The 25991-nt window shown below is 39.7% G+C and overlaps 1 protein-coding gene across 2 annotated transcripts in view; it reads left to right on the forward strand.

Moving 5' to 3' along the window:
- The window catches only part of jag2b (jagged canonical Notch ligand 2b), a 61132-nt gene that overhangs the window by 31459 nt on the left and 3682 nt on the right, over positions 1-25991 (forward strand). Inside the window, exons 6-25 of one of the 2 annotated variants that reach the window (XM_077552837.1) lie at positions 3637-3767; positions 6594-6713; positions 6813-6926; positions 8684-8797; positions 9707-9820; positions 10229-10275; positions 10355-10528; positions 14525-14681; positions 14829-14990; positions 16047-16160; positions 16397-16510; positions 16618-16731; positions 17173-17289; positions 20968-20995; positions 21565-21650; positions 22511-22624; positions 22724-22839; positions 24339-24587; positions 25409-25540; positions 25696-25846. In XM_077552837.1, the coding sequence (XP_077408963.1) occupies positions 3637-3767; positions 6594-6713; positions 6813-6926; positions 8684-8797; positions 9707-9820; positions 10229-10275; positions 10355-10528; positions 14525-14681; positions 14829-14990; positions 16047-16160; positions 16397-16510; positions 16618-16731; positions 17173-17289; positions 20968-20995; positions 21565-21650; positions 22511-22624; positions 22724-22839; positions 24339-24587; positions 25409-25540; positions 25696-25846 (2468 nt within the window). The remainder of the gene's footprint in view (positions 1-3636; positions 3768-6593; positions 6714-6812; positions 6927-8683; positions 8798-9706; positions 9821-10228; positions 10276-10354; positions 10529-14524; positions 14682-14828; positions 14991-16046; positions 16161-16396; positions 16511-16617; positions 16732-17172; positions 17290-20967; positions 20996-21564; positions 21651-22510; positions 22625-22723; positions 22840-24338; positions 24588-25408; positions 25541-25695; positions 25847-25991) is intronic. The other variant, XM_077552838.1, reaches the window with a different exon arrangement.

The following is a 25991-nucleotide window of genomic DNA, read 5'->3' on the forward strand; positions in this document are numbered from 1 at the left end:
AAAAAACCTGGTTCATTTCCCAGGGCGTCAGCTTGAAAACAATTGTTGATGTCCAGGAAGTATTTATACGAAATGCCGTGTGCCTTGCGAATGTCGTCTTTTCATTCCAATTTCTTCCTATTATGTTCACATCTAATCACTAGCCGGCGTCTGTTTTCGTCATGCCAGAACAAGACCTAATTAATGCCTCTCTGTCAAAGAATTATGGGAAATGTAGTCCTACTAGAGTATTGCTGCTGTTCGACCAACGTGAGCTGCGCATTTCTAATGTTTCAATGTCAGCCAAGATAGCGTTTAGCTTTAGCTAAAGTATACTTTAAGATGGCGTTTAGCATTAGCGAAAGTATACTTTAAGATGGCGTTTAGCATTAGCTAAAGTATACTTTAAGATGGCGTTTAGCATTAGCTTAAGTATACTTTAAGACGGCGTTTAGCATTAGCTAAAGTATACTTAAAGATAGCGTTTAGCATTAGCTAAAGTATACTTTAAGATGGCGTTTAGCATTAGCTAAAGTATACTCAGGGATGTGATTTTTCCGCTAATTCGCGGAATTCCGCTTTTTTTATCCCCCCCCCAAAAAAAAAAATCAATTTTTTTTTTTGATTTTTTTTTGATTTTTTTATTTAGTAGTTCATTGTGTATGCACATGACTCCGACAGATAACATCTTCTGCTATAACAAAGACATTTGTGGTATGCTCTAATATGAGTTACTTTTCATTTGGTCATGATATAATTATTTGTTCATGACCCCCCCACTGGGCACTGCCCTGGACCTAGCTGGGTGCCAGCGGCCCCCAGACCCCCGGCTAAATTTTCTGATAATTTCACTTTGGTCAAATCACATCCCTGTATACTTTAAGATGGCGTTTAGCATTAGCTAAAGTATACTTTAAGATGGCGTTTAGCATTAGCTAAAGTATACTTTAAGATGGCGTTTAGCATTAGCTAAAGTATACTTTAAGATGGCGTTTAGCATTAGCTAAAGTATACTTTAAGATGGCATTTAGCATTAGCTAAAGTATACTTTAAGATGGCGTTCAGCATTAGCTAAAGTATACTTTAAGATGGCGTTTAGCATTAGCTAAAGTATACTTTAAGATGGCGTTCAGCATTAGCTAAAGTATACTTTAAGATGGCGTTTAGCATTAGCTAAAGTATACTTTAAGATGACGTTCAGCATTAGCTAAAGTATATTTTAAGATGACGTTCAGCATTAGCTAAAGTATACTTTAAGATGGCGTTTAGCATTAGCTAAAGTATACTTTTTAAGATGGCGTTCAGCATTAGCTAAAGTATACTTTAAGATGGCGTTCAGCATTAGCTTAAGTATACTTTAAGATGGCGTTTAGCATTAGCTAAAGTATACTTTAAGATGGCGTTCAGCATTAGCTAAAGTATACTTTAAGATGGCGTTTAGCATTAGCTAAAGTATACTTTAAGATGGCGTTTAGCATTAGCGAAAGTATACTTTAAGATGGCGTTTAGCATTAGCTAAAGTATACTTTAAGATGGCGTTCAGCATTAGCTAAAGTATACTTTAAGATGGCGTTCAGCATTAGCTAAAGTATACTTTAAGATGGCGTTTAGCATTAGCTAAAGTATACTTTAAGATAGCGTTTAGCATTAGCTACGGTAATTTGTTCCATGATTCAGTGTACTCTTATTTTAAATTCATATTCCCAGTTGAAATCAGGCTTTTTAATCCATCGGAGCTGAAAAACAGCTTTTTTTTTTTTTTTTTCTTCTTCTTTTTTTTGTGTCATGTGTTGAAAAAGAAAATGAAAGAGAATAGAATAGAAGAATATTGTATAAAGTCCGGTTAGCACAACTTGGCAGATTATAGCCTGTGGGCGGCCATCTTGGCATAAGTTTTGGAAAGTGCATCATCTGGTTTTTTTCCCAATTTTACTTTGGTGGCAGCATGGTTGAATCTACAACTATTAAAAAAATATATAAAAAAATAAATAAATAAAAACTCTTATGTTGGGGCACTTGTAACTCAAGGCACCACTGCGATTTGTTTATAAAAAAGGATTTCGAAGTTATTGTCGTCAGACCCCATGGAGTTGATCAGAATGAGTGGAGCAAAGCATGTGAGGTATTCTTAGCCCCCCGCCAAAATAAGAGCCGTTCAAAGACCTTGTCTCGCGCATTGGCAGCGGTGCCGTCTGCAGGAGCGCGGGGCTGAAAATAGGAGCCAATTGACAAGACAGCTGGCTCGACGACACCGCAGCCTCTGAATAGCCCGGGTGTTGTCATGAAGCGGCAGGCGCGTGCGCAGCCTCTGTAAACACGCGGCCGTCTCCAGACGCCGTCAGAAGCCGCCGCGCTGCCGTCGTCATAGACCTTCAAGCCCACCCAACGCCACCCCCAGCCCGGTCCAGACGGGGGGAGCCTGCTGGATGTATTCTTAACCCCCGCCTGCCCTGGAATGTCACCCACCTCTAAGATTAGTCAGTTAGGGGTCCTTGGGATGGGTTGACCCGAGACGCCAGGCAGGAAGCGTTTGCAATGTACAGTCATCGAGATTTGATAAATGGTTGTCAAGCGGTTAAATATTAAGAGGTATGTTACATTAATAAAATCGGACTAAAATAAAATGTTAATCGATGGGAAGCCGCCTTGATGCGAGGTCTGTGGGGCGGGGTGCGAATTCTTATAGAAGGCTGTTGCGTCATAAACGGGTTGAGTCTTATGTTTCCTACACGGTTAGCATATGCGACATTAGCTTAGCCTGGCGGGGTGTCAAGACTTATAAATGATGAAAGAAGAGACTCCAATCTTTCTTTTGGTGGGTTCGATGTTGTTATGGCAATAGAACACAATATTTTGTGGGCTTTGCAAAATCAGTCAAAATTCAGTCAAACTGACCGGAGCGAAGGGGATTGCTTCAGTGAAAGTGGCCGGGAGTGAATGGGTTAATATTTTCTTCATAATCGAGCAGCCCTTATAATAGTTTTGATATCATTTGTTCTAATAATTGTTTGTTTGTGGGCTTTGCAAAATCTGTCAAAATCCAGTAAAACTGACCGGAGCGAAGGGGATTGCTTCAGTGAAAATGTCCGGGAGTGAATGAGTTAATATTTTCTTCATAATCGAGCAGCCCTTATAATAGTTTTGATATCATTTGTTCAAATAATTGTTTGTTGAAAAATACATCATAAAAGTACTTTGAAAAAAACATTAACGGAAATTATAGGGGGCTGTCCCAATTTGATTATTTCCCACAATCGTTCAGCCCTATATTAAAGTGTTTTGGGATCATAGTTTGTGTTCTATTTGTGGTTTAAACAATTAATTTAATAAATTATAATCGTTTTAGTGGGCATCCATTATTTGTGGAAATGTAGTTGGGCTCAACGTGTAAGAATCTGCCTTCAAGCGCTGACACGCTCGTATTTCCCAACACGCCGGCGGTTATTTTGATCCGGTTGACTTGCGCATTTCAACAGGATGCTGGGCGAGCTTTTTCTTTTGTTTGAACAAGGATTTAATAGTTATATGTTAAGGAAGTGTTGGAATATCGTTTCGTCTGTAAGTCCTGGTAAATCTGAAGTATTGATATGACGTCAAAAGTATTTTTTTGAGGGAGGATGAATGTGTGACGGTGTTTTATTTTCTATGTTTGTGTAGGTGCAACTACGGCTGGCAGGGTCAGTTCTGCAACGAATGCACCGTCTTCCCCGGATGCGTCCACGGCACTTGCAACATCCCGTGGCAGTGCAACTGCGAGAGGAACTGGGGTGGCCTATTGTGCGATAAAGGTATGCCAAAGGTTCCGCGTCATCGCCTTCCACGCTTTTAAGAAATTGGCACGCGGTCCTCCTGCAGGTACCCTCAAGCTATGTGTTCTTGTGAAGACACAATTCATCAACACAGGATATTTGTATGTCTCTTCTGCTCCGTCATTGACGTTTAAGTTTGCCTTCAAGACACCGAAATTCTTTGTTGGGCGGCAGTGCTTGAATATTTTGGTATTTGGATGTCCTAACGATGCATTTCCAACAAATAATGAATGACCGACTGGTTTTCATATTTAAATCATCAAAATGTTTTTACTTAAATTTATTTATTTATTTTTATTTTTATTTTTCTGGAGAGCTCAGTATTGTTCATTCGGTAATTTTACAGATTTGACATGTCATCACAATTGCTTTTTTTTTTTTTTTTTTTTAAATATATTTTTTTATTTTGTATGTGTGTGTGTATTCATTAGTTCACCTAAAACCTATAAAAAAAAAATCCCATACCGCTCACCTAAACCGAACACTTCCAGCCAGAGTCGTGAGGCAGTCAGGAGACCCGAGGAAGGACCAAAGAAAAGAAAGGACAGTGAAAAAGTTTTTACTTAAATTTAAACTGCTTAGCAGCACGTTATGTTTCATATTTTCATCAATTTAAACTGCCTTTGAAAGGTCATCTCACCAGCAAATATGGGACACTTGCTTAGCGGCTAGCCGCGAACGCTAGCGCTGCTGCTAACCGTTAGAAAAACAGACACCGATAATACAGTACAATGTCAGCGCTATTAGTTTGTATTGCATCCTTAATTAACGAGTGAATTTCATGACGTGGTCGTGTTGTTAACATGAGTCGAGTCTCGCCTGACGAGATTTTCAAAATTAATCAAATATACAACACATTTTCACCAGGGACTATTTAGAACAAATTTAAACGCTAGTCATTCTGGTTGCGTTATTGCTTCAGCTAATGCTAAATGCTATCTTTGTTGATAGTTCAACAGCGCTTGGTTCAGTTTTTGCTCAGCCTACTGGAAGCTAGTTTGTGTCGTTTACGTCACGGTCCCACATTGTAAACGTCTCACATTTGTAAGGAACTGCAACATTTGGCAAGTAGGACTACATTTCCCATGATTCTTAGACAAGGAAGCAGATAACGCAAAAATAAAAGTTTGGTTGAATTCCTTTTTAATCAACTGTGTGATTGACAGACATGGCCCAAACAATTAGCTTGTTGACCGGACTAAAAAATTTTAAAAAATGAGACGGGACCAAGCTACTAGGGGTGTGCCAAAATTCATCTAATTTAGTACGACTTTATTTTAATTATTCTGTACTGTCTTGTCTTGTCTTGCCCATTGTTTGTGTGTGCCTTTTTACTGGGAGCGCTGTTCATGTTGTACCCGATTTGGCCACTTAGGGGGCAGTGTGGTTCCGCGCGTTCTGATACGCTGTTAAGTTGCAGCCACATTAGAGAGTAGAAGGAAAAAGTCACAATCAAGTTATGCCAATAAAAACATTTTTTGCAGCGTAGGAAGAGCTTATGCCGGTGAGTAATGCTAACATGCTTCTCTGTTAAAATCATTCCTGAAGCGTTTTGTAGCCATAGCCGTTCTTTTGAGTGATTAAAAGTGCCGCGAGTAGCGCGCTAATTAGCATTAGCGAGTCTGACTGGAGTAGAACATGACGATTCTTTGCGAATCATTTTGAATTGAATATCGAATGGCAGGCCCAAAAATCGGAATTGAGGATAATCGAAATCCGCCAGGATTCGAGACATAAAGTTTCAAACCCTGGGACGTCTGCTCACCCTTATTAAGTCAGATGCTACACTGCGACTTGCAACAACTTCAAAATAAAAGCGTACTAAAGCAAGGTAAGGTTTATTTTGAATCTCAACCCTACCAAACCCCTTTTGGGAAAATAATCGCAATTGTGTCCTTTAAGTGGACGGCGTCCATTACGTACGTCAATCTCCCTTTATCGGGTCGCAGACGTCTTTCCCCGTTCTCCGGTTGGAAAACGGCAGCTGTATAGTTTTACTGCTCATGAGATTTGAGCGCCAGCGCGGGGACACTCGATCCCCACGCGTCCCCTTCGTCACTTGAGTGCACTTTGGGGGATGAGAGCGGGTCCTAAGATCCCCCAGCGGAGACTCATCCCCTCTTCATTTATTTAGCAGCCTTTAGTGTGACCCGTCCTTTAGGCTAAGACCGCTTCTCGAGGATCCGATGGGTTTTAGTCGAAAGGCTTTTTGTGTGCGACAAAAAGCTCACAGAAACAAAAGCTCAGCTTATTCTTCTGAACTTAATTCCGCGGCTGATGAACAATTAATGGAGATGAATTTCTTAACTGCAGTGGCACGTCCTGTAAGCGGCAGAGCGGTTGAGGAAACACTCGGCGCTTCCCGTCAAGCCGACAGCTGGTGCTCTATACTGAGCGAAGACGCCGACATGCTTGCAGGGAACTCCTGGCAGCGAGCGGATGAATGTTGGCAGCCAATTAGCCAAGTTGAGGATGCAGTGGAAAGTGATACGGCGCCAAGAGCTTGTCATTTTCACGCAGAAGTCTTTCTCGACTTTGTATCCCCCCCCCGACGCACTTGTTTCCCTTCATTAAAATAACAGGAATTCGAATTGTTGTTTTGATCGATTCTGGGCTGGCGCGCGCGTCGGCGTGTTAACACATCTTGAATTTCGTAACATCAAAACGTAACATGAGAGGGCGTCCAGTGTTATATACAGTATTCTATATTTATCCGCGATTACAAACCACCGAGGTTATCTGGGGTAGCCCTGGCAGTTTTTTTAAAAATGGGGTCTCATGGTCTTCTTGTCTGTTTCTTGGCAGATCTCAATTACTGCGGTCACCACCAGCCGTGTATCAACGGGGGCACATGCATGAACACCGAGCCTGACGAGTACCACTGCGCCTGTCAAGATGGCTACACGGGCAAGATGTGTCACGTAGGTGAGTTGGAAAGTATACGAAACCTGAATTTGAATTTGAATTTTTGAATTTGAGTTCCACCGTCTCAACACGTTTCATTTATCGGCTGACTTGGGTCAGCTGAGCACCCCTGTGTTTCCAGTCCTTGTGCAAATGGCGGTACATGCCACGAGGGTCCGGCAGGCTTCGCGTGCCAGTGTCCACCGGGTTGGGAAGGTCCGACTTGCGCAATCAGTGAGTTCAGACACACTTCTCGCAGCCATCTTTCTTTCCGCTTTGGTAATCCACGTTCTTTATTTACATTTAAACTGAATAGCAGCAAAACGTATGGACTTCTCTAGAAACATTAGCAAACTACTTCCTGCTTCCGTGTCTAAGAACCATGGGAAATGTAGTTCTACTAGCCTCATGCTGCGGCCGCTGGTCAGACTCGACACAGCTGAGCTTTTTGACTGCATATTTCCAATGTTACATTGCGGAAGTAGCACGAGGTAAACTGTACAGCCATCTTCCAATTAGCATTTAGCATTAGCTAAAGTAATATCACACAATGCGGAACTAGCACGAGGTAAACAGTACAGCCATCTTCCAATTAGCATTTAGCATTAGCTAAAGTAATGTCACACAATGTGGAAGTAGCATGAGGTAAACGGTACAGCCATCTTCCAATTAGCATTTAGCTTTAGCTAAAGTAATGTCACACAATGTGGAAGTAGCATGAGGTAAACGGTACAGCCATCTTCCAATTAGCATTTAGCATTAGCTAAAGTAATGTCACACAATGCGGAACTAGCACGAAGTAAACAGTACAGCCATCTTCCGATTAGCATTTAGCAGTAGCTAAAGTAATATTACACAATGCGGAAGTAGCATGAGGTAAACGGTACAGCCATCTTCCAATTAGCATTTAGCATTAGCTAAAGTAATATCACACAATGCGGGACTAGCACGAAGTAAACAGTACAGCCATCTTCCAATTAGCATTTAGCATTAGCTAAAGTAATGTCACACAATGCGGAAGTAGCATGAGGTAAACAGTACAGCCATCTTCCAATTAGCATTTAGCATTAGCTAAAGTAATGTCACACAATGCGGAACTAGCACGAAGTAAACAGTACAGCCATCTTCCAATTAGCATTTAGCATTAGCTAAAGTAATGTCACACAATGCGGAACTAGCACGAGGTAAACAGTACAGCCATCTTCCAATTAGCATTTAGCAGTAGCTAAAGTAATATTACACAATGCGGAAGTAGCATGAGGTAAACGGTACAGCCATCTTCCAATTAGCATTTAGCATTAGCTAAAGTAATATCACACAATGCGGAACTAGCACGAAGTAAACAGTACAGCCATCTTCCAATTAGCATTTAGCATTAGCTAAAGTAATATCACAACCATTATGTTTGCTATAAGTATTCCTGATGACAATTTATTCTTGTATATTTGATTTTTTTTTCCGCAAAACTGTAGTGTCACGCTTTTTAATTTTGGAAAATCTGGTCACGCTTGGCTAAAACATTTGAGTAAGCCTGATTTGTTCAAAGTTGGTCTGTATGAATCGCAACTGTGACAGGCTAGCTATTAGCTGCTAATGCTGGCTAGTAGTAACATGCGCCGTATTATACAATAGTCAGGTTTTCATCCAATTGTTTTGAATTTTTTTAAGCGAATTTACTGAAAACGGACACGCGACTTATGCCCGTTTCCATCTGTTTTTATTTTGCGGATATTGAGAGGGGACTCGCATACACCATAGAGATGTAATTTTTTGTGTACAAATTTTGGACCCTTTTTTCGTATCTCTAGCGCTTCCATTCAGTTTTATTTTCGGATTTCTTGAAAATGTGAATACAAACGGGTGGATGGAAACCCCCCACTAATGTCAGTGTCATTAATTAGCATGACATTGATGTTTGCGTTTCTGATAGCAATATAAGCTAACACTGGGCACGAGAAAAAAAACGACTTTCCTATGTTGACTGTACTCAGATTTGGACGACTGTGCTTCCAATCCGTGCGCCCGCGGAGGAACCTGCATCGACCGGGAAGACGGCTTCGTGTGTGTGTGCCCACCTGAGTGGGAAGGAAAGACCTGCCAGATTGGTGAGTCTCATGTTCTTCAATATTGTGCGTTTGTGATGTAATATTGTCATTATTCCGGTAAAATGGCAGCTGCCCGCTTTTTTTTTTTCTCTGGCGTTTTATATGAACGGCCAGTTGGGACTGTTTCTGTATGGCTTCTGTCAAAAGCGGACCTGACAGGCTTGAGGCCAGGAAATTTACAACTGGTAAATAAAGTCGGGTGTGTATGCGTGTTAGAAGTAGGGGGTGGGGGGGTGGGATGGAGGGTCGAAGGCCGGAAAAAGGATCCCGAGAGTCCCTCTCATTTTACCAGCTTAGATCTCAGTTTACAAGCAGCAATCGGCTTCCAGTCTTACCTGCCGTTGAGTGTGTGTTAAGTGTAGGGTTTCAGAAAGAAGACAGGTGTTTGTGTGTGTGTGTGCGCGCATGAGTACAGAAGGACCCCCTGCGGACTGCCCACCCCCTCTTCACCATGCCTTTAGTTATTTGAGCAGCAGTGCTTTGTTGTAACACTTTAGATGTCTGTGGCGGTGGTGGGCGTTCGTTATTTGCATCTCATTTCATTTTTTTTTCTTCTTCTTAACGCCTGCCTGTTATGTAGTTTGTTTTTCTTTTTTTTTTTTACATATATATATAAGCATTTTGGAGACAGTTTATGTCAGAATTGATTTATTCTATTGTCAAACTGTCCCGATCATAAAATGACAATGACTTTCTGTGAAAATAAGTAAATAAAATGGTGCCAGCGGGTACTAGTTAGCCCCAAGGACAACATCAATAGCCCACATGTCTGTTCTAAAAATAGCTCACCACTGATATGGGACACTGTGACTTACTAAGAAAAACGTGTTAACATAACTTTTCCTTGTACGTTCCTTGCTTTTGTGGCAATTTACGAACGCGGTGTCCTTTTACTTCCTGCTTTCACAGATGCTAATGAGTGCGCAAGAAAGCCGTGCGTGAACGCTAATTCTTGCAAAAATTTGATTGGCGGATATCACTGCGACTGTTTTCGGGGATGGTCCGGACAAAACTGTGACATCAGTCAGTATTTTCTTACATCTTAGTCACTTCTTTGAAATGTTTGTCCCTCCAATCTCTCAACCGGCAGTTTCTTCTTTGAGCTGCTGCTCAAAAAAAAAAAAAACACACAAAAATGGATGTTTACATTTTTAAACGCCTTCACTCACCTTCTGGACTCACAACATAGGTGTAGTTTAGGCTTACTCATTCAGTCACATGCGGTAACTTGTTCCTTTTCTTGTCTTGGCAATCAAGCGCTCATGTTTGCCCTCACGAAAGCAGTTGCATGCCCACTGTGGATTCAGTGCATGAACAGAACCTCCGCTTGGCTAGTATCTCTTACCTTTTCGCAACTTCGACCTTGCCTGTCGAAAAGCTATGTGTGGCTTTAGCATGTATGCTAATATCTGCTATTTGATTTCTTATCAGCCATGAGCAGCTGCCACGGTCAATGCCAGAACGGAGCAACGTGCAAGGTAATTCAAAACATCCCCGAGTGACTTTAGTGGTTTCTTCAAACTAATTTTTTTCTCTTCTTCCTTTTGTCTTCATTAGGACGGCCCACGCGGTTATCACTGCCAGTGCCCGCCAGGCTTTGTGGGCTCTCACTGTGAAATCCAAAGGAATAAGTGTGACAGCAGACCGTGTCGAAACGGAGGCCAATGCCACGCGGTGTTAGGCGGATTTGTGTGCCAGTGCCCGCTGGAGTTTGCGGGACAACTGTGCGAGGTACGCATTGGAGAGGCGTGAAAGTTGCCGTTTTAAAACCAAAAATAGGTGACCTACTGTATGTGAATCATGGAGACAGCTCTTATATCTCTAGAAGAAGCATTCGTACAATCGTAACGTTGGCTAATGCGGCAGAGGAGATAACGTCTATCTATCACTAGCTAGCTATCCAAGCTAGCTAGCGTCGAGATAGTTATCTGGACACTAGCTAGCTTGGATAGCTAGCTAGTGTCCAGATAACGAGATAGTTATCTGGACACTAGCTATCTAGCTATCTGATAGTTATCTGGACACTAGCTAGCTTGGATAGCTAGCTAGTGTCCAGATAACTATCTCGACGCTAGCTAGCTTGGATAGCTAACAGTAAATCACAAAACATAAACACTGATTAACGCTTGGGCTTCTTTCGAAAATGTCCACAAATGATTTTCAGGCACATGCCAACAATGTAAAATATAAGCTAGCCAACAATCGGGACATTTTAGAAACCCGTCATAATTAACGCTAACGTTAGCGGGTTTTCGCTAATTCTCTGTCATGTGAGACAGGCATGCTAGCTGCGTATGTATTGATGTTGAGTAGCTTGTGTTAATGGAAGTCAAGTATGGAATGTTCACATAAGAGCAAAGTGGGAACAGCCACCATTTTAACAATAGGCTAATTTTGACATTAGCATGGCTTTTCCACAATGAGCGATTTAAGGAGAGAGAGATGTTGTGGTTGGCAAACAACTGTACGCGGGGGTCAAGTGCACATGGAATGAGTCTTGGCAGTCGTTACTAATCTTCTTGTGCACTATTTTGATGACAATTGAGTCCTGTTTATTTACTCAACTCTGGTAGATCATCGGTTGATTTAGATTAAGACTTAGATTAAGGCACATAGACCAAACTTTTTATACTCGTATAAATTAAATAGGAAATTGTGATAAGGGATGCTGTGGGATTTGGGTCACCCTCCAATTAGTTCTAAACTACTCTTCCCATAGGAAATAATACACATTGAGTTAATTTGTCTCAAGGTTGTACTGCCATCACCATTTCAATTTCTAACGGGCAAAAAAAAATTAGTTTTGCAAATGACCGCACGTAGAAAGTGACCAAAACAAGAGTCGTCTCCAGTTAGCCACCTGTCCCGGTTGTACCAGCTATCACATGATGTCTCTGTCTCCTGGCTGTAATCGGTTATATTTAGTGTGCGTTTGAAGCCAATGTAGGTTAGCTGTGAGGAAACTGATTCTGTTCTGCTCCTCTTGGGGTTTGAATGGAGGACATTGCTGGTCAGGAGCCAATCCTGATTTAGCTTCTCCACTATATACACCAGCCTCGCTGAATGAGGAGACGCTGGGTTGCTGCCCGCTTACTACTAAACACTCGAGTCTGCCACGGTGCTGTCTACATGGCTGCTAAAAAAATCTGACTTTATAAGCAACATATTTACTTATTTATTCATATAATGATTAAAAAGTAATAAAAGTTCCTTCCTGGGGTGACCAGACGCCATGGTTTAAATTGGACAGTCATGGTTTAAACGGGACGGTCCCATTTGAGCATTGTGTCTCGATTCCCGGGACACAACTGTTATTTGTTAAATTCTTTACTATTCATATATAAGTTCCTTATAGGGTGACCAAATGTCCCGGATTAAACAGGACAGTAGCGGTTTATGCGGGACGGTCCCATTTGAGCATTGTGTCTCGATTCCCGGGACACAACTGTTGTTTGTTAAATTCTTTACCATTCATACAGTATATAGGTTCCTTTCTAGGTTGACCAAACGTCCCGGTTTAAACCAAACAGGACAGTAGCTGATTAATTGGGACGGCCCAATTTGAGCATTGTGTCTCAAGTCCCGGGACACAACTGTTGTTTGTTAAATTCTTTACTATTCATATATAAGTTCCTTTCTAGGGTGACCAAACGTCCCGGTTTAAAGCAAACAGGACAGTAGCTGATTATTCGGGACGGTCCTATTTGAGCATTGTGTCTCGAGTCCCGGGACACAACTGTTAATTGTTCAATTCCTTATTATTCATATATAAGTTCCTTATAGGGTGACCAAATGTCCCGGTTTAAACAGGACAGTAGCTATTTAAGTGGGGCGGTCTCGAGTCCCGGGACACAACTGTTAATAATTCAATTCCTTACTATTCATATATAAGTTCCTTATAGGGTGACCAAATGTCTTGGTTTAAACAGGACAGTAGCTGATTAAGCGGCTTGGTCTCATTTGAGCATTGTGTCTCAATTACCGGGACACAACTGTTGTTTGTTAAATTCTTTACCATTCATATATAGGTTCCTTTCTAGGTTGACCAAACGTCCCGGTTTAAACTAAACAGGACAGTAGCTGATTAATCGGGACGGCCCCATTTGAGCATTGTGTCTCAAATCCCGGGACACAACTGTTGTTTGTTAAATTCTTTACTATTCATATATAAGTTCCTTTCTAGGGTGACCAAACGTCCCGGTTTAAACCAAACAGGACAGTAGCTGATTAATCGGGACGGTCCTATTTGAGCATTGTGTCTCGAGTCCCGGGACACAACTGTTAATTGTTCATTTCCTTATTATTCATATATAAGTTCCTTATAGGGTGACCAAATGTCCCGGTTTAAACAGGACAGTAGCGGTTTAAGGGGGACGGTCCCATTTGAGCATTGTGTCTCGATTCCCGGGACACAACTGTTGTTTGTTAAATTCTTTACCATTCATATATAGGTTCCTTTCTAGGTTGACCTAACGTCCCGGTTTAAACTAAACAGGACAGTAGCTGATTAATCGGGACGGCCCCATTTGAGCATTGTGTCTCAAATCCCGGGACACAACTGTTGTTTGTTAAATTCTTTACTATTCATATATAAGTTCCTTTCTAGGGTGACCAAACGTCCCGGTTTAAACCAAACAGGACAGTAGCTGATTAATCGGGACGGTCCTATTTGAGCATTGTGTCTCGAGTCCCGGGACACAACTGTTAATTGTTCATTTCCTTATTATTCATATATAAGTTCCTTATAGGGTGACCAAATGTCCCGGTTTAAACAGGACAGTAGCGGTTTAAGGGGGACGGTCCCATTTGAGCATTGTGTCTCGATTCCCGGGACACAACTGTTGTTTGTTAAATTCTTTACCATTCATATACTGTATAGGTTCCTTTCTAGGGTGACCAGACCAGAGTCGCGATTTGAGCCTTGTGTCTCGTTTTTTAATTTTAAAAAATCTGGTCACTCTACTAAAAAGTGGTTAGCTAGTGGTACTAATTAGAAAACTTTATTGTGCAACAAGCTTATACACGAATAAACATGTTTGCATGGCTGTGGTAACCATGTTACAATACCAATCCCGGATCCGATTCAAAAGGAGAAAAAAAAAGGAGAATTCTATAATGCCCTCCGAAATGATGTCCCCGATGTAAGTCAATGCTCCGAAAACCACTCAAATGTCATGATTTAGTGTTCCTGTCTTTGACCACACACATCCAAATAGTAAAGAAAATTGGTATGTGCGCATGACACTTGGGTTAAAATAAACTACGTGTGACCACAGACTTCACCCACTCTTGCTGACCCGCTCAAAGTCTCTCCCGCTCAGCACCTTAAATGGCAACGGGTGCAGCCCGGCGTTTATGCACAGTAGTGATGTTTACAAAAACCTGCAGATTTTCCCTCCAACCTCTGTTTTGAAGTGTGTAAAAATGAGGGGGGGGGGGGGGCGAGCAGGCGAGCAGGGTGGCTCTTTTTGGTCCTTTATCTTGACTTTGCTCATCGGTCATGTCCAATATATCACCAAATGTGTTTTGCCCTTCATCTTTTCCTGGTCAAGATTTTGCCCTACGCTAACTTAGCATAGCAACGTTTATCTTCATAAGCTAAGCAGCTCACTGGAAACAAAAAAAAAAACAACCAGTTTAGTCATGTGTCAAAATTGTGTCCAGTTGCAGCTCTTGGGATTGACGACTTCATGACGTCTCCCCACCTCTTTTATCCAAATGACCCAGATCTCATCCCCGTCGGACGCCTGCGATCCGAACCCATGTGAGAACCAGGCCAAGTGCCACAGTATGGTCCAGGACTTCTACTGCGCGTGTCCTGAGGGCTTCGAGGGGAAAACCTGTGAGCAACCCAAGGTGGACTGCAAAACCAGCCCGTGTCAAGGTGACCCATAATCTTCCCGAGAAATCAAACAAAAATCCCCTTTTTACGACCTGCCGTTGTATAAACCGTGCTACACAAAACGACCAAATGGGGGAAGTACACTAACCGTGCCGTTTTTTTTTTTCCTTCTTCTTTATTTGCTTGCAGTTATCGACAGCTGCACTGTTGCCATAGCGACCAACGACTCCGCAGAAGTGCGGCGCATCTCCTCCAACGTCTGCGGAACCCGGGGTCGATGTGTGAGCGGGCCGACGGGCAACTTCACCTGCATCTGCGACCCGGGCTTCAGCGGCATCTACTGTCATGAGAGTACGTACGCAAGTCAAGTGTGAAGATCTCTTTTGCAGGATTGTCAAACGTTGGGAAGATGTGTTGTCGATTCAAAGGTTATTCCGCCATAAAGTTTCATTAGAATGAGGTTTTTTTTTTTGGACTATGTCGCACTTTGGCTGGTCCTGCAACTTGAACCCTGGAGAACCCGAGAACCCTTTTCTTCTTTGGAAAATTATGAATTATACATTAAATGACTGCTGTAAATTCACTGAACACCAAAATATATGTTTTTTCAATTTTAACCCTTTATTCCCTAATTTAGGATTAGGGCGAAATTTGACCCTTTGGGATTTGACAAAAACTGTCAGTAAACTATTAAGAATTTAAGAAAATAATCAATCAAATACACAGCTACATTGAACAATATAATTTTTTTCTTTCATTTGTTGCATTTTAGCCATCTTGTCACCACCACTCTGGCTCATGTAAGTGCAATATTCATCCACTAGATGGCCCCATGCAGGGGTCAGAAGTGGCACTCTGGACTTTTGAAGTAAAATTTGCAACAAAAAAAAAAAAGGTCTTTGTTATTTGAGTAGCAGAATTTATAGGGGCCAAATTTGACCCCGTGGGTTCTCCAGGGTTAAAGTTAGAGCTCGGACTGGCACCCAAAATATCCGTTCCCAAAAATGTGATATACTCTGGAATGGATTTTCCTTTTCCTTCTTCATGATGCTTCTTTTTTGACTGCTTAGAAGGCAGCAGCAAACTATACGATGGACGCTGGTCTCTTGTGTATGTAACTGAATTTGGTCAAATATAATTATTGATCACTTAAGAAATGAACTCATTCACTGCCAATGACGGCTATATACGTCAAAAATCAATTTTAACTGGACAGGCAGTAAATGAGTTGAAAAAAGCTGTGCAATGTTAGGAAATGTTTCAACCGAATCCTGGATCAACACCAATATGAAAGGTTCTTACTTGGCCCGTAGCCCAACTTCCCACACCATTTACTGGTTTTGTAGTTTTTGCTCCAACAAACAGTGGCTATGAAAAGCTAACCTCCGACTCTTCTTCACGTTTCAGACATAAACGACTGCCTCAACAGGCCGTGTAGAAACGGGGGAACCTGCATTGACGGTGTCAATTCCTTTCAGTGCTTGTGTCCTGACGGATGGGAGGGGCAACTCTGCGACCTCAGTAAGTTCCCAACGTGGTCTTTTCTACTTAAAAAAATAAAATAAAAATTCCACCACCACGCCAACACTTGTTCACTCGCGCTAACAGTTTGTCACGGTGCACTGAATTGACCCAAATGTGGGGAAATTTGAAGTTTGGCCAGAAAGCGATATGGCATGACACCTTCTTGTTATTGGCTCCCAAGTCAGCCCTCATTCAGACGTCATTTCAAAAGTTCTTTTCGTCGCATTTCTCAGATGTCAACGAGTGCGGACACAACCCGTGTAAAAACGGCGGCCGCTGCGTCGACCTTGTGAACGACTTCTACTGCGAGTGCGCCGACAACTGGAAGGGCAAGACCTGCCATTCGCGTGAGTAATTCCTGGCCTCGAGTCCACCGTGTTGTCCAACGGAATATTTTGTATCCATTGTGTGATGTAAGCGCGTTTTTTTTTTTTTTTTGGGTGATCCGGGGCAGGTGAGAGACAATGTGACGCCACCACGTGCAGTAATGGAGCCACGTGCTACGACCACGGGGATACCTTCCGCTGTGCCTGCCCGCCTGGCTGGGCAGGAAACACATGCAACACAGGTGAGATTTTCCGGAATGTTCTGGTTTCGCTTGAAATGCTCCGATTTTCATATTTTAATTGAAAACGCTGTGTAATGCTATTAACTAGCTTTGTGTGTTGTTGCTAAAGGCCACCAGTGTTTACTGTGTTCGCTAATTAACCCGACCTTTATGAGGAGGGTGAGCTTCTGTTTAATTTAGGTTGTGCACACATTGGCTGTTGGTGCAAGGCTTTTAGCAGTCAACACTGAAGAGGGTTGTCTTTGTCAACATGGGTCTACTTTTTTTTTTTTTTTTTGTTATGCTGCGTACCTACATTCGGTTAATGTTCTAGGATATGTGGTCTGATGAGACAAAAATGAAGCTTTTTTTTAAAGACTGGTAGCAAATACGCTTAAGCGATTCTGGAGTCAGCACAACTTTCGTTTTTCCAACATTTTTTTGTTTTGATTCTTTTGACAGCCAAGAACAGCACATGTGCCTCCAGTCCTTGCTTGAATTCTGGCACCTGCGTGGGAGGAGTCGACACCTTTACTTGCATCTGCAAAGAAGGTTGGGAAGGACCCACCTGCAGCCAAAGTAATTTCCCAAAAATATTCCATCTGTGCATTTTGTGATGTGCGAAGCCCGACATGCAGTCAATAACACTTTCAAAACTTGAATATTGCTAATATTGCCATGTAAACATCCAAATAAGACTCCTGGGTTACCTCATTTTTGACGTGAATATTTGGTATATTAATTTATTTGAATGGAACCTTAGTATGTGTTTTTGAAATGTGGTCAGTGACATAAATATAATGTCTTTTATTGACCTTAGAAAGTTATAAGCGGAAATGACGTCTATTTGTGTAATGACGTTGCTGTGAACTCATTCACTGCCATTGACGGCTATAGACGTCAAAAATTCATTTAAACAATTTCTATTAGTTTAACTTTTTTTCCTCCCATTTTTGTTAACAAGAGTATGAAAACCTAGATTTTTTTTTGTACATTCAGAACAGATATAAAATTTGTGATTAATCGTGAGTTAACAAGGGAAGTAATTACGATTACAAATTGTAATCGCCTGATGTAACTGTCCAATCACTGTCCAATCACACATGTAATATGGGTTATCCCGTATGTTTTACAAACAGAAATTTAGTGAATGACATGAATATAATGTCTTTTTTTTTTTTTTTTACCACGGAAAGTTATAAGCGGAAATGACGTCTATTTGTGTAATGGCGTTTAAATCGGAATTTATATACGGGAGTGACTTTCCACTCACATGTGAAATGGGTTATCCCGAATATTTTAAAAACTGAAATTTGGTGAATGAAATGAATATAATGTCTTTTTTTTTTGCGTGGAAATTTATAAGCGGAAATGACGTCTATTTGTGTAATGACGTTGCTGTGAACTCATTCACTGCCATTGACGGCTATAGACGTCAAAAATTCATTTAAACAATTTCTATTAGTTTAACTTTTTTTCCTCCCATTTTTGTTAACAAGAGTATGAAAACCTAGATTTTTTTTTGTACATTCAGAACAGATATAAAATTTGTGATTAATCGTGAGTTAACAAGGGAAGTAATTACGATTACAAATTGTAATCGCCTGATGTAACTGTCCAATCACTGTCCAATCACACATGTAATATGGGTTATCCCGTATGTTTTACAAACAGAAATTTAGTGAATGACATGAATATAATGTCTTTTTTTTTTTTTTTTACCACGGAAAGTTATAAGCGGAAATGACGTCTATTTGTGTAATGGCGTTTAAATCGGAATTTATATACGGGAGTGACTTTCCACTCACATGTGAAATGGGTTATCCCGAATATTTTAAAAACTGAAATTTGATGAATGAAATGAATATAATGTCTTTTTTTTTTGCGTGGAAATTTATAAGCGGAAATGACGTCTATTTGTGTAATGACGTTGCTGTGAACTCATTCACTGCCATTGACGGCTATAGACGTCAAAAATTCATTTAAACTATTTCTATTAGTTTAACTTTTTTTCCTCCCATTTTTGTTAACAAGAGTATGAAAACCTAAATTTTTTTTTGTACATTCAGAACAGATATAAAATTTGTGATTAATCGTGAGTTAACTAGGGAAGTAATTCCGATTACAAATTGTAATCGCCTGATGCCCCTAATTTTTAATAATCTTTTATTTTTTTTAAACATAAATATACTTCTTTTTTTTTTACATTTTTAATAATCTTTTTTTTTTTTTTTTTGGGAAAGATTGTTAAAATTTATGTAATTACCTTAGAAAGTTATAAGCGGAAATGACGTCTATTTACATAATGGCGTTGCTGTTTACATCGGAATTTATTTACGGGAGTAACTGTCCAATCCCACATATAAAATGGGTTATCCCGTTTGTTTAAAAAAAAAATGAAATTTGGTGAATAACATGAATATAATGTCCTTTTTTTTTGCGCGGAAATTTATAAGCGGAAATGACGTCTATTTGTCTAATGGCGTTTAAATCGGAATTTATATACGGGAGTAACTTTCCACTCTCACATGTGAATTTGGGTTATCCCGTATGTTTTAGAAACAGAAATTTGGTGAATGACATGAATATAATGTCTTTTTTTTTTGGGACTGCAGAAAGTTATAAGCGGAAATGACGTCTATTTGTGTAATGGCGTTTAAATCGGAATTTATATACGGGAGTGACTTTCCACTCACATGTGAAATGGGTTATCCCGAATATTTTAAAAACTGAAATTTGGTGAATGAAATGAATATAATGTCTTTTTTTTTTGCGTGGAAATTTATAAGCGGAAATGACGTCTATTTGTGTAATGACGTTGCTGTGAACTCATTCACTGCCATTGACGGCTATAGACGTCAAAAATTCATTTAAACTATTTCTATTAGTTTAACTTTTTTTCCTCCCATTTTTGTTAACAAGAGTATGAAAACCTAAATTTTTTTTTGTACATTCAGAACAGATATAAAATTTGTGATTAATCGTGAGTTAACTAGGGAAGTAATTCCGATTACAAATTGTAATCGCCTGATGCCCCTAATTTTTAATAATCTTTTATTTTTTTTTAAACATAAATATACTTCTTTTTTTTTTACATTTTTAATAATCTTTTTTTTTTTTTTTTTGGGAAAGATTGTTAAAATTTATGTAATTACCTTAGAAAGTTATAAGCGGAAATGACGTCTATTTACATAATGGCGTTGCTGTTTACATCGGAATTTATTTACGGGAGTAACTGTCCAATCCCACATATAAAATGGGTTATCCCGTTTGTTTAAAAAAAAAATGAAATTTGGTGAATAACATCAATATATAATGTCCTTTTTTTTTGCGCGGAAATTTATAAGCGGAAATGACGTCTATTTGTCTAATGGCGTTTAAATCGGAATTTATATACGGGAGTAACTTTCCACTCTCACATGTGAATTTGGGTTATCCCGTATGTTTTAGAAACAGAAATTTGGTGAATGACATGAATATAATGTCTTTTTTTTTTGGGACTGCAGAAAGTTATAAGCGGAAATGACGTCTATTTGTGTAATGGCATTTAAATCGGAATTTATATACGGGAGTGACTTTCCACTCACATGTGAAATGGGTTATCCCGAATATTTTAAAAACTGAAATTTGGTGAATGAAATGAATATAATGTCTTTTTTTTTTTTCCGTGGAAATTTATAAGCGGAAATGACGTCTATTTGTGTAATGGCGTTGCTGTTTACATCGGAATTTATTTACGGAAGTAACTTTCCACTCTCACATGTGAATTGGGTTATCCCGTGTGTTTTAGAATTTTTTTTTGTGTGAATGACATGAATATAATGTCTTTTTTTTTTCCCGCAGAAGTTTAAAGCGGAAATGACATCTATTTACATAATGGCGTTGCTGTTTACATCAGAATTTATATACGGGCGTAACTGTCCAATCCCACGTGTCAAACGGGTTATCCCGAATGTTTTACAAACAGAAATTTGGTGAATGACATGAATATAATGTCTTTTTTTTTTTTTTTTACCACGGAAAGTTATAAGCGGAAATTACGCCTATTTGTGTAATGCCGTTTAAATCGGAATTTATATACAGGAGTAACTTTCCACTCTCACATGGGAAATTGGTTATCCCGTAGGTTTTACAAACTGAAATTTGGTGATTGACATGAATATAAATGTATATATTTTTTTTTTCTAAAAAATTTGCTGCCGTATATGCAAGCCAGTCCCGCGTCCCGCTTAAACGTCTTTTGTGCTCCTCCAACAGATATCAACGACTGCAACCCTCATCCATGGTACGTATCGTTTCCTGCCTCGCACACTCCCGCCGCGTCGTCAAAGCTTACCCCGCCCATCCTCCCCTCCATTTATCCCGGCCCTCCCTCTCCTCCCTCGCGCTTCACACAGTCTTCGCAAGGGCTCTAAGGACAGGGGGGGGTGCGGGCGCTCCCTAAAAGGAGTAGAAGGTGTCCTCAAATCGAGCCTCAAAGGGACATCTCGGCAAGCGGAGAGCTTTTGGGAATTGAAAAGGACGGGGAGAGGTGGAGTAACACCGACTCTACCCCCGTGGTGAACGCAGGTGGGGGGTGGAAAGGTCCCTTTTCTTTCTGTGCGACCTGGAGGGGGGGGGGTGCTGGGGTGGGCTTTGAGGAAGAGTGGCATGATGAGAGGAGAGGAGGGGAGGGACTGGACACGCCTATTAGCATCTGAAAGGTGGAAGCTTGTATTGATGAGTTGAATTGAGCTTTGTAAACCCCCCCCCCCCCCCGACCCCCCCAACACCACACACACAAATGGATGTGCTTTGTTGCGAGTGGAAAAAGGATGTCGGTCTCATCTAATCGTCATTTACGTCCCCCTTCAGTTACAACGGCGGCATCTGCGTGGACGGAGTCAACTGGTTCCGATGCGAGTGCGCCCCCGGGTTCGCCGGGCCCGACTGCAGAATCAGTAAGTAGCGACGGCGGGTTTATCGAAACCCTTAAAGCAGACATCAGCGCCGTTCGGACAAAAATGCTTTTGACTGTTGTGGGTCACCAAAATCCAAGCCCCGGATGGCGCCCTGGCGGCTTTTTCTTTGTCCTGACATGCCTCCAGGGGTCAGAGGTCACCCCTCCTCTATACTTGGGCAGTCACACAAATGCCCACATAAGACAAATTAAGCAGTGACCCTGAAATTCTTCTGCTTTTGTCCTTTGTTCGGGCCAGAAAGTGTCCGTCCACCTTTTTCTGTCCAGCTTGAATTTGAGATTTCTCATTCTGACTTTTTTGTGCGTCTCAAATGACAAAAGCCGACTTTTATTCCACAACTTGCCACCATCCACGCCATCTTTAAAAACAAAAAAAAATGCTCCTGGCTCACATTTCTGTCCAATCTTGTCTCGTTTGCGGTGTCAAACGGTTTTCATCTGGATCGGATCCAGATTGCGCATTTGGCAGAACTTGGCAAATCATATTTAATATGTTCAGACACTTTTATCACTCTGTCACATCTCATCAAATGATGTTGTAATTTGTTGTGCCTACAGTGGATATAAAAAGTCTACACACCCCAATTAAAATACACGTGAGAATCATTTCTAAGCTTTTTCCGCCATTCGTGTAACCATACAACTCAAATGGAAGGAAAAAAAAAATCAGATGGTAAAAAAACTCAATGAGATCATGTGGTTGCAAAATTGTGCACACCCACCTGTTTTGTCACCAAGTATAAGTGTCAAGAGGTCAGTTTGCTTTGTGTCATAAGAAAAAAATAAAAAGTCCATTGGTGGAATCCTTTACCTGATCGATGCCATTCTTTTGTCAATCAGATATCAACGAGTGTCAGTCGTCACCGTGTGCCTACGGCGCGACTTGTGTGGATGAGATCAACGGTTTTCGCTGCATTTGTCCACTCGGGAGGACGGGAGTCCGGTGTCAAGAGTGTAAGCACTTTTTTTATAAGACATAGTTGTATCTGTATTCCTCATTCATGCATACAAGGATGTTCAACATGTCTTATTTCCTCGTCTGCGTGTGTAAAGTCATCGGTTTTGGGAAGTCGTGTCACTACGCCGGCCTTCAGTTTCCTCACGGCAGCCGGTGGGAGGAGGAGTGCAACGGCTGCTACTGCGGCAACGGGAAAGTGGACTGCACGAAGGTAGCTACGTTCATTTTCATGTCATTGTTTTCAGAATATTCCGCATCTGTCAGTCCACAAGTTAGCTGCTTCCAGCCAACAAATGATGGATGGAAGACCTTCCTCATAATTAGAACCCATCAAATGAAGTACACGGCGGTGAATGAATATTCTCAGATTCTCCAATTTCATGGACGGTGCTCGTATGGGGGGGGGAAGTCCCGCCCCAAAAACTGACAATTGGAAGAGTCGTCTTAGGTGTTTTGATATGTTGTATTTGACAGAGCCACTGCCGGTGTAGTGTTACCACAGTTGCCTTGAAAGTAACTTAGTTACTTTACTGATTACTTAATAAAAAATAAAAAAAAGTTACTTTACTGATTACTTGATTTAAAAAAATAACTTAGTTACTTTACTGATTACTTAACCTCAAAAGTGACCGAGATAAAAAATAAAATAATAATAAAGTTACTTTAGTAGTTACATTTGGCAGATACCAGCAACCACTGCTGGTCAATTTTACCACAGTCATCTTGAAAGTAACTTAGTTACTCTACTGATTACTTGATTTAAAAAAAAGTAACGTAGTTACTCTACAGATTTGTTTAAAAAAATCACTTAGTTACTTTACTGATTACTTAACCTCAAAAGTGACCGAGATAAAAAAATAAAATAATAATAATAATAATAAAGCTACTTAAGTAGTTACATTTAGCAGATACCGGCAACCACTGCTGGTCAATTTTACCACGGTTATCTTGAAAGTAACTTAGTTACTCTACTGATTGCTTTGTTTAAAAAAAAAAAAAAAACTTACTTTACTGATGACATAATTTCAAAAAGTGAACGAGATATAAAAAAGAAGTTACTTAAGTTGTTACATTTAGCTGATACCAACAACCAAGTAAGCTAGTCTCGTTACTGATTACTGAATTTTAAAAGGTACTTTACTGAATACTTGATTTTCAAAATAATTCAGGGGGGGAAAAAAACAAGTTACTTTAATAGTTACATTTAACAACCTTGCAAAGCATAGAAAAACGACACCTGATTTCGCCACTTCATTGGAATGGCATTTTAAACCGTGACATTTCAGAATTATTGTTATTATTTTTTTTTTATTATGAAAGTTTGACTGACAATAATTATATATATATATTTATATTTATTTATTTATTTATTTTTAAAATAAAATCTAAAATGAAGCCAGTCTATTTTTACTTGACATATTTACATTTTAATGTTGTAATAACAAAACTCAACATTTCCCTCCAATTTCAGTTCCTGTCAATTTAATGACCAGGTGTTACTAATAATAATAATAATTTCTTACCCATGAAATGGAACTCTAGTACCCACCTACCTAGCATCTTCCTTTATCTAAGATCTCGCTAAGATATCTTAAACCTTTCCATCCTGTCTCTCTCTGTTTGTTATTGTTTTTCTGTACAATCAAAATCCATTCATACACGATGTCAGATATTTGACTAAAATGTCCGTCGTCCCCCGTTTGACCTCAGGTTCAGTGCGGTCGACGGCCCTGCCGCCTGCAGGTCTCGGACCAGGACCCGACCTTTCCGTCCTGCCCCGCCGGACGTGAATGTGAACCGCACAGATACCTGACGTGTTTTTCAGCCCCTTGTCACGAGTGGGGGATTTGCTCCCAAGTGCTGACACAAACGAGCACCAAGTGTCAGCCCAACAGCGGCCACCTGGACAACAACTGCGGCCGCGTCACGCTGGTTTTCAACAAAGACAAAGTCCCACTGGTGAGTCCTGTTCAAATTCACCACTGCCCTTTTCATATTAAATAATAATAATAATATAAATGAATATAGATAATAATATAAATGATATATAAATATAAATAATAATAAAAATAAGTACGAAAATATTCAAATAAATAGATAGTAAATTAAAATAAATAAATAATACAATTATTAATATAAAAACAAATATAAATAAATATCAAAACATATTATTTTGGGGTTTGAATGAGTTAAAATTTACGACTGACCTTTTCATAATAATATTAAAATAAATAAAATAATGATATAAAATAATATAAATAATTTATAAATATAAATAATAATTAAATAAATAAATAATTAAATTAATTAAAATTAATAAATATTAAAAAATAATAATTAAAAACATATTTAAAATATATATATATATATATATATATTAAAAATAAAATACATATTTAAAAAAATATATACTGTATGTATGTATATATATGTATATAATATATATTTAAAATAAAAATATATTTTTACATTTTTTTTCATTTTGGGGTTTGAATGAGTTAAAATTCACAACTGACCTTTTCATAATAAATATTGAAATAAATATTAAATAAATAAATAAAATATTTATAAATATAAACAATAATAATAAATAATATTAAACATTAATAAATAAAAAATACAATTAAAAAAAAAAATAATAATAAAAATAAATAAATATAAAAAAACATATTCAAACCCCAAAACGTAGAAATGAGTTAAAATTCATGACTGGCCTTTTCATATAATTTTTCGCCTTTTCATATTACTACCAATCACTGCCATTGAATGTTTGCACTCAGGGAACAACAGTAGAGAATATCTGCTTTGAGCTGAGGTATCTTCCTGACACCCGAACTTTGGCAAAAGACCACAGTCTCATCCTGCTGTGTGACCTGTCGCAATCCAGTCCGGACGCCGTCGAAGTAGCTATAGTAAGTCGATGCATTTTAATCACTGCTAGACATCGAAAGTGTTTTTGTCATCTTAATCTCACTACGCTTTATCATGAAACGAAAGTGACATGAGATGTTACGAGTGCAGCTTTTGAGACTCATAAGTCTTGCGTGCTCTCTTACTTGGTTGTCAGTCTTTCCAGCCCGAGGATCTGGCGGACAACAGCCTGATACAGGAGACGGCCAACACCATCGTCAGCACGTTGTCCAAAAGGAACAGCAGTAGCATCATGTTGGCCGTCACCGAGGTCAAAGTGGAAACGCAGGTCACGTCACGGTCGATGGGTAAGTCGTGCCAGGGATAGAATAGTTTGGGAATTTTCATTTTGTATTGATTTATTTTTTATTTAAATTTTTGTGGATTTCTTGTGTGCGAAATGATAATAATTTTTTTTTAAATCAAATTATTAGTACTTGTAACCCAAAAAAT

This window comes from Vanacampus margaritifer, chromosome 19 (genome assembly GCF_051991255.1).
Source record: "Vanacampus margaritifer isolate UIUO_Vmar chromosome 19, RoL_Vmar_1.0, whole genome shotgun sequence".
Classification (NCBI taxonomy): Eukaryota; Metazoa; Chordata; class Actinopteri; order Syngnathiformes; family Syngnathidae; genus Vanacampus; species Vanacampus margaritifer.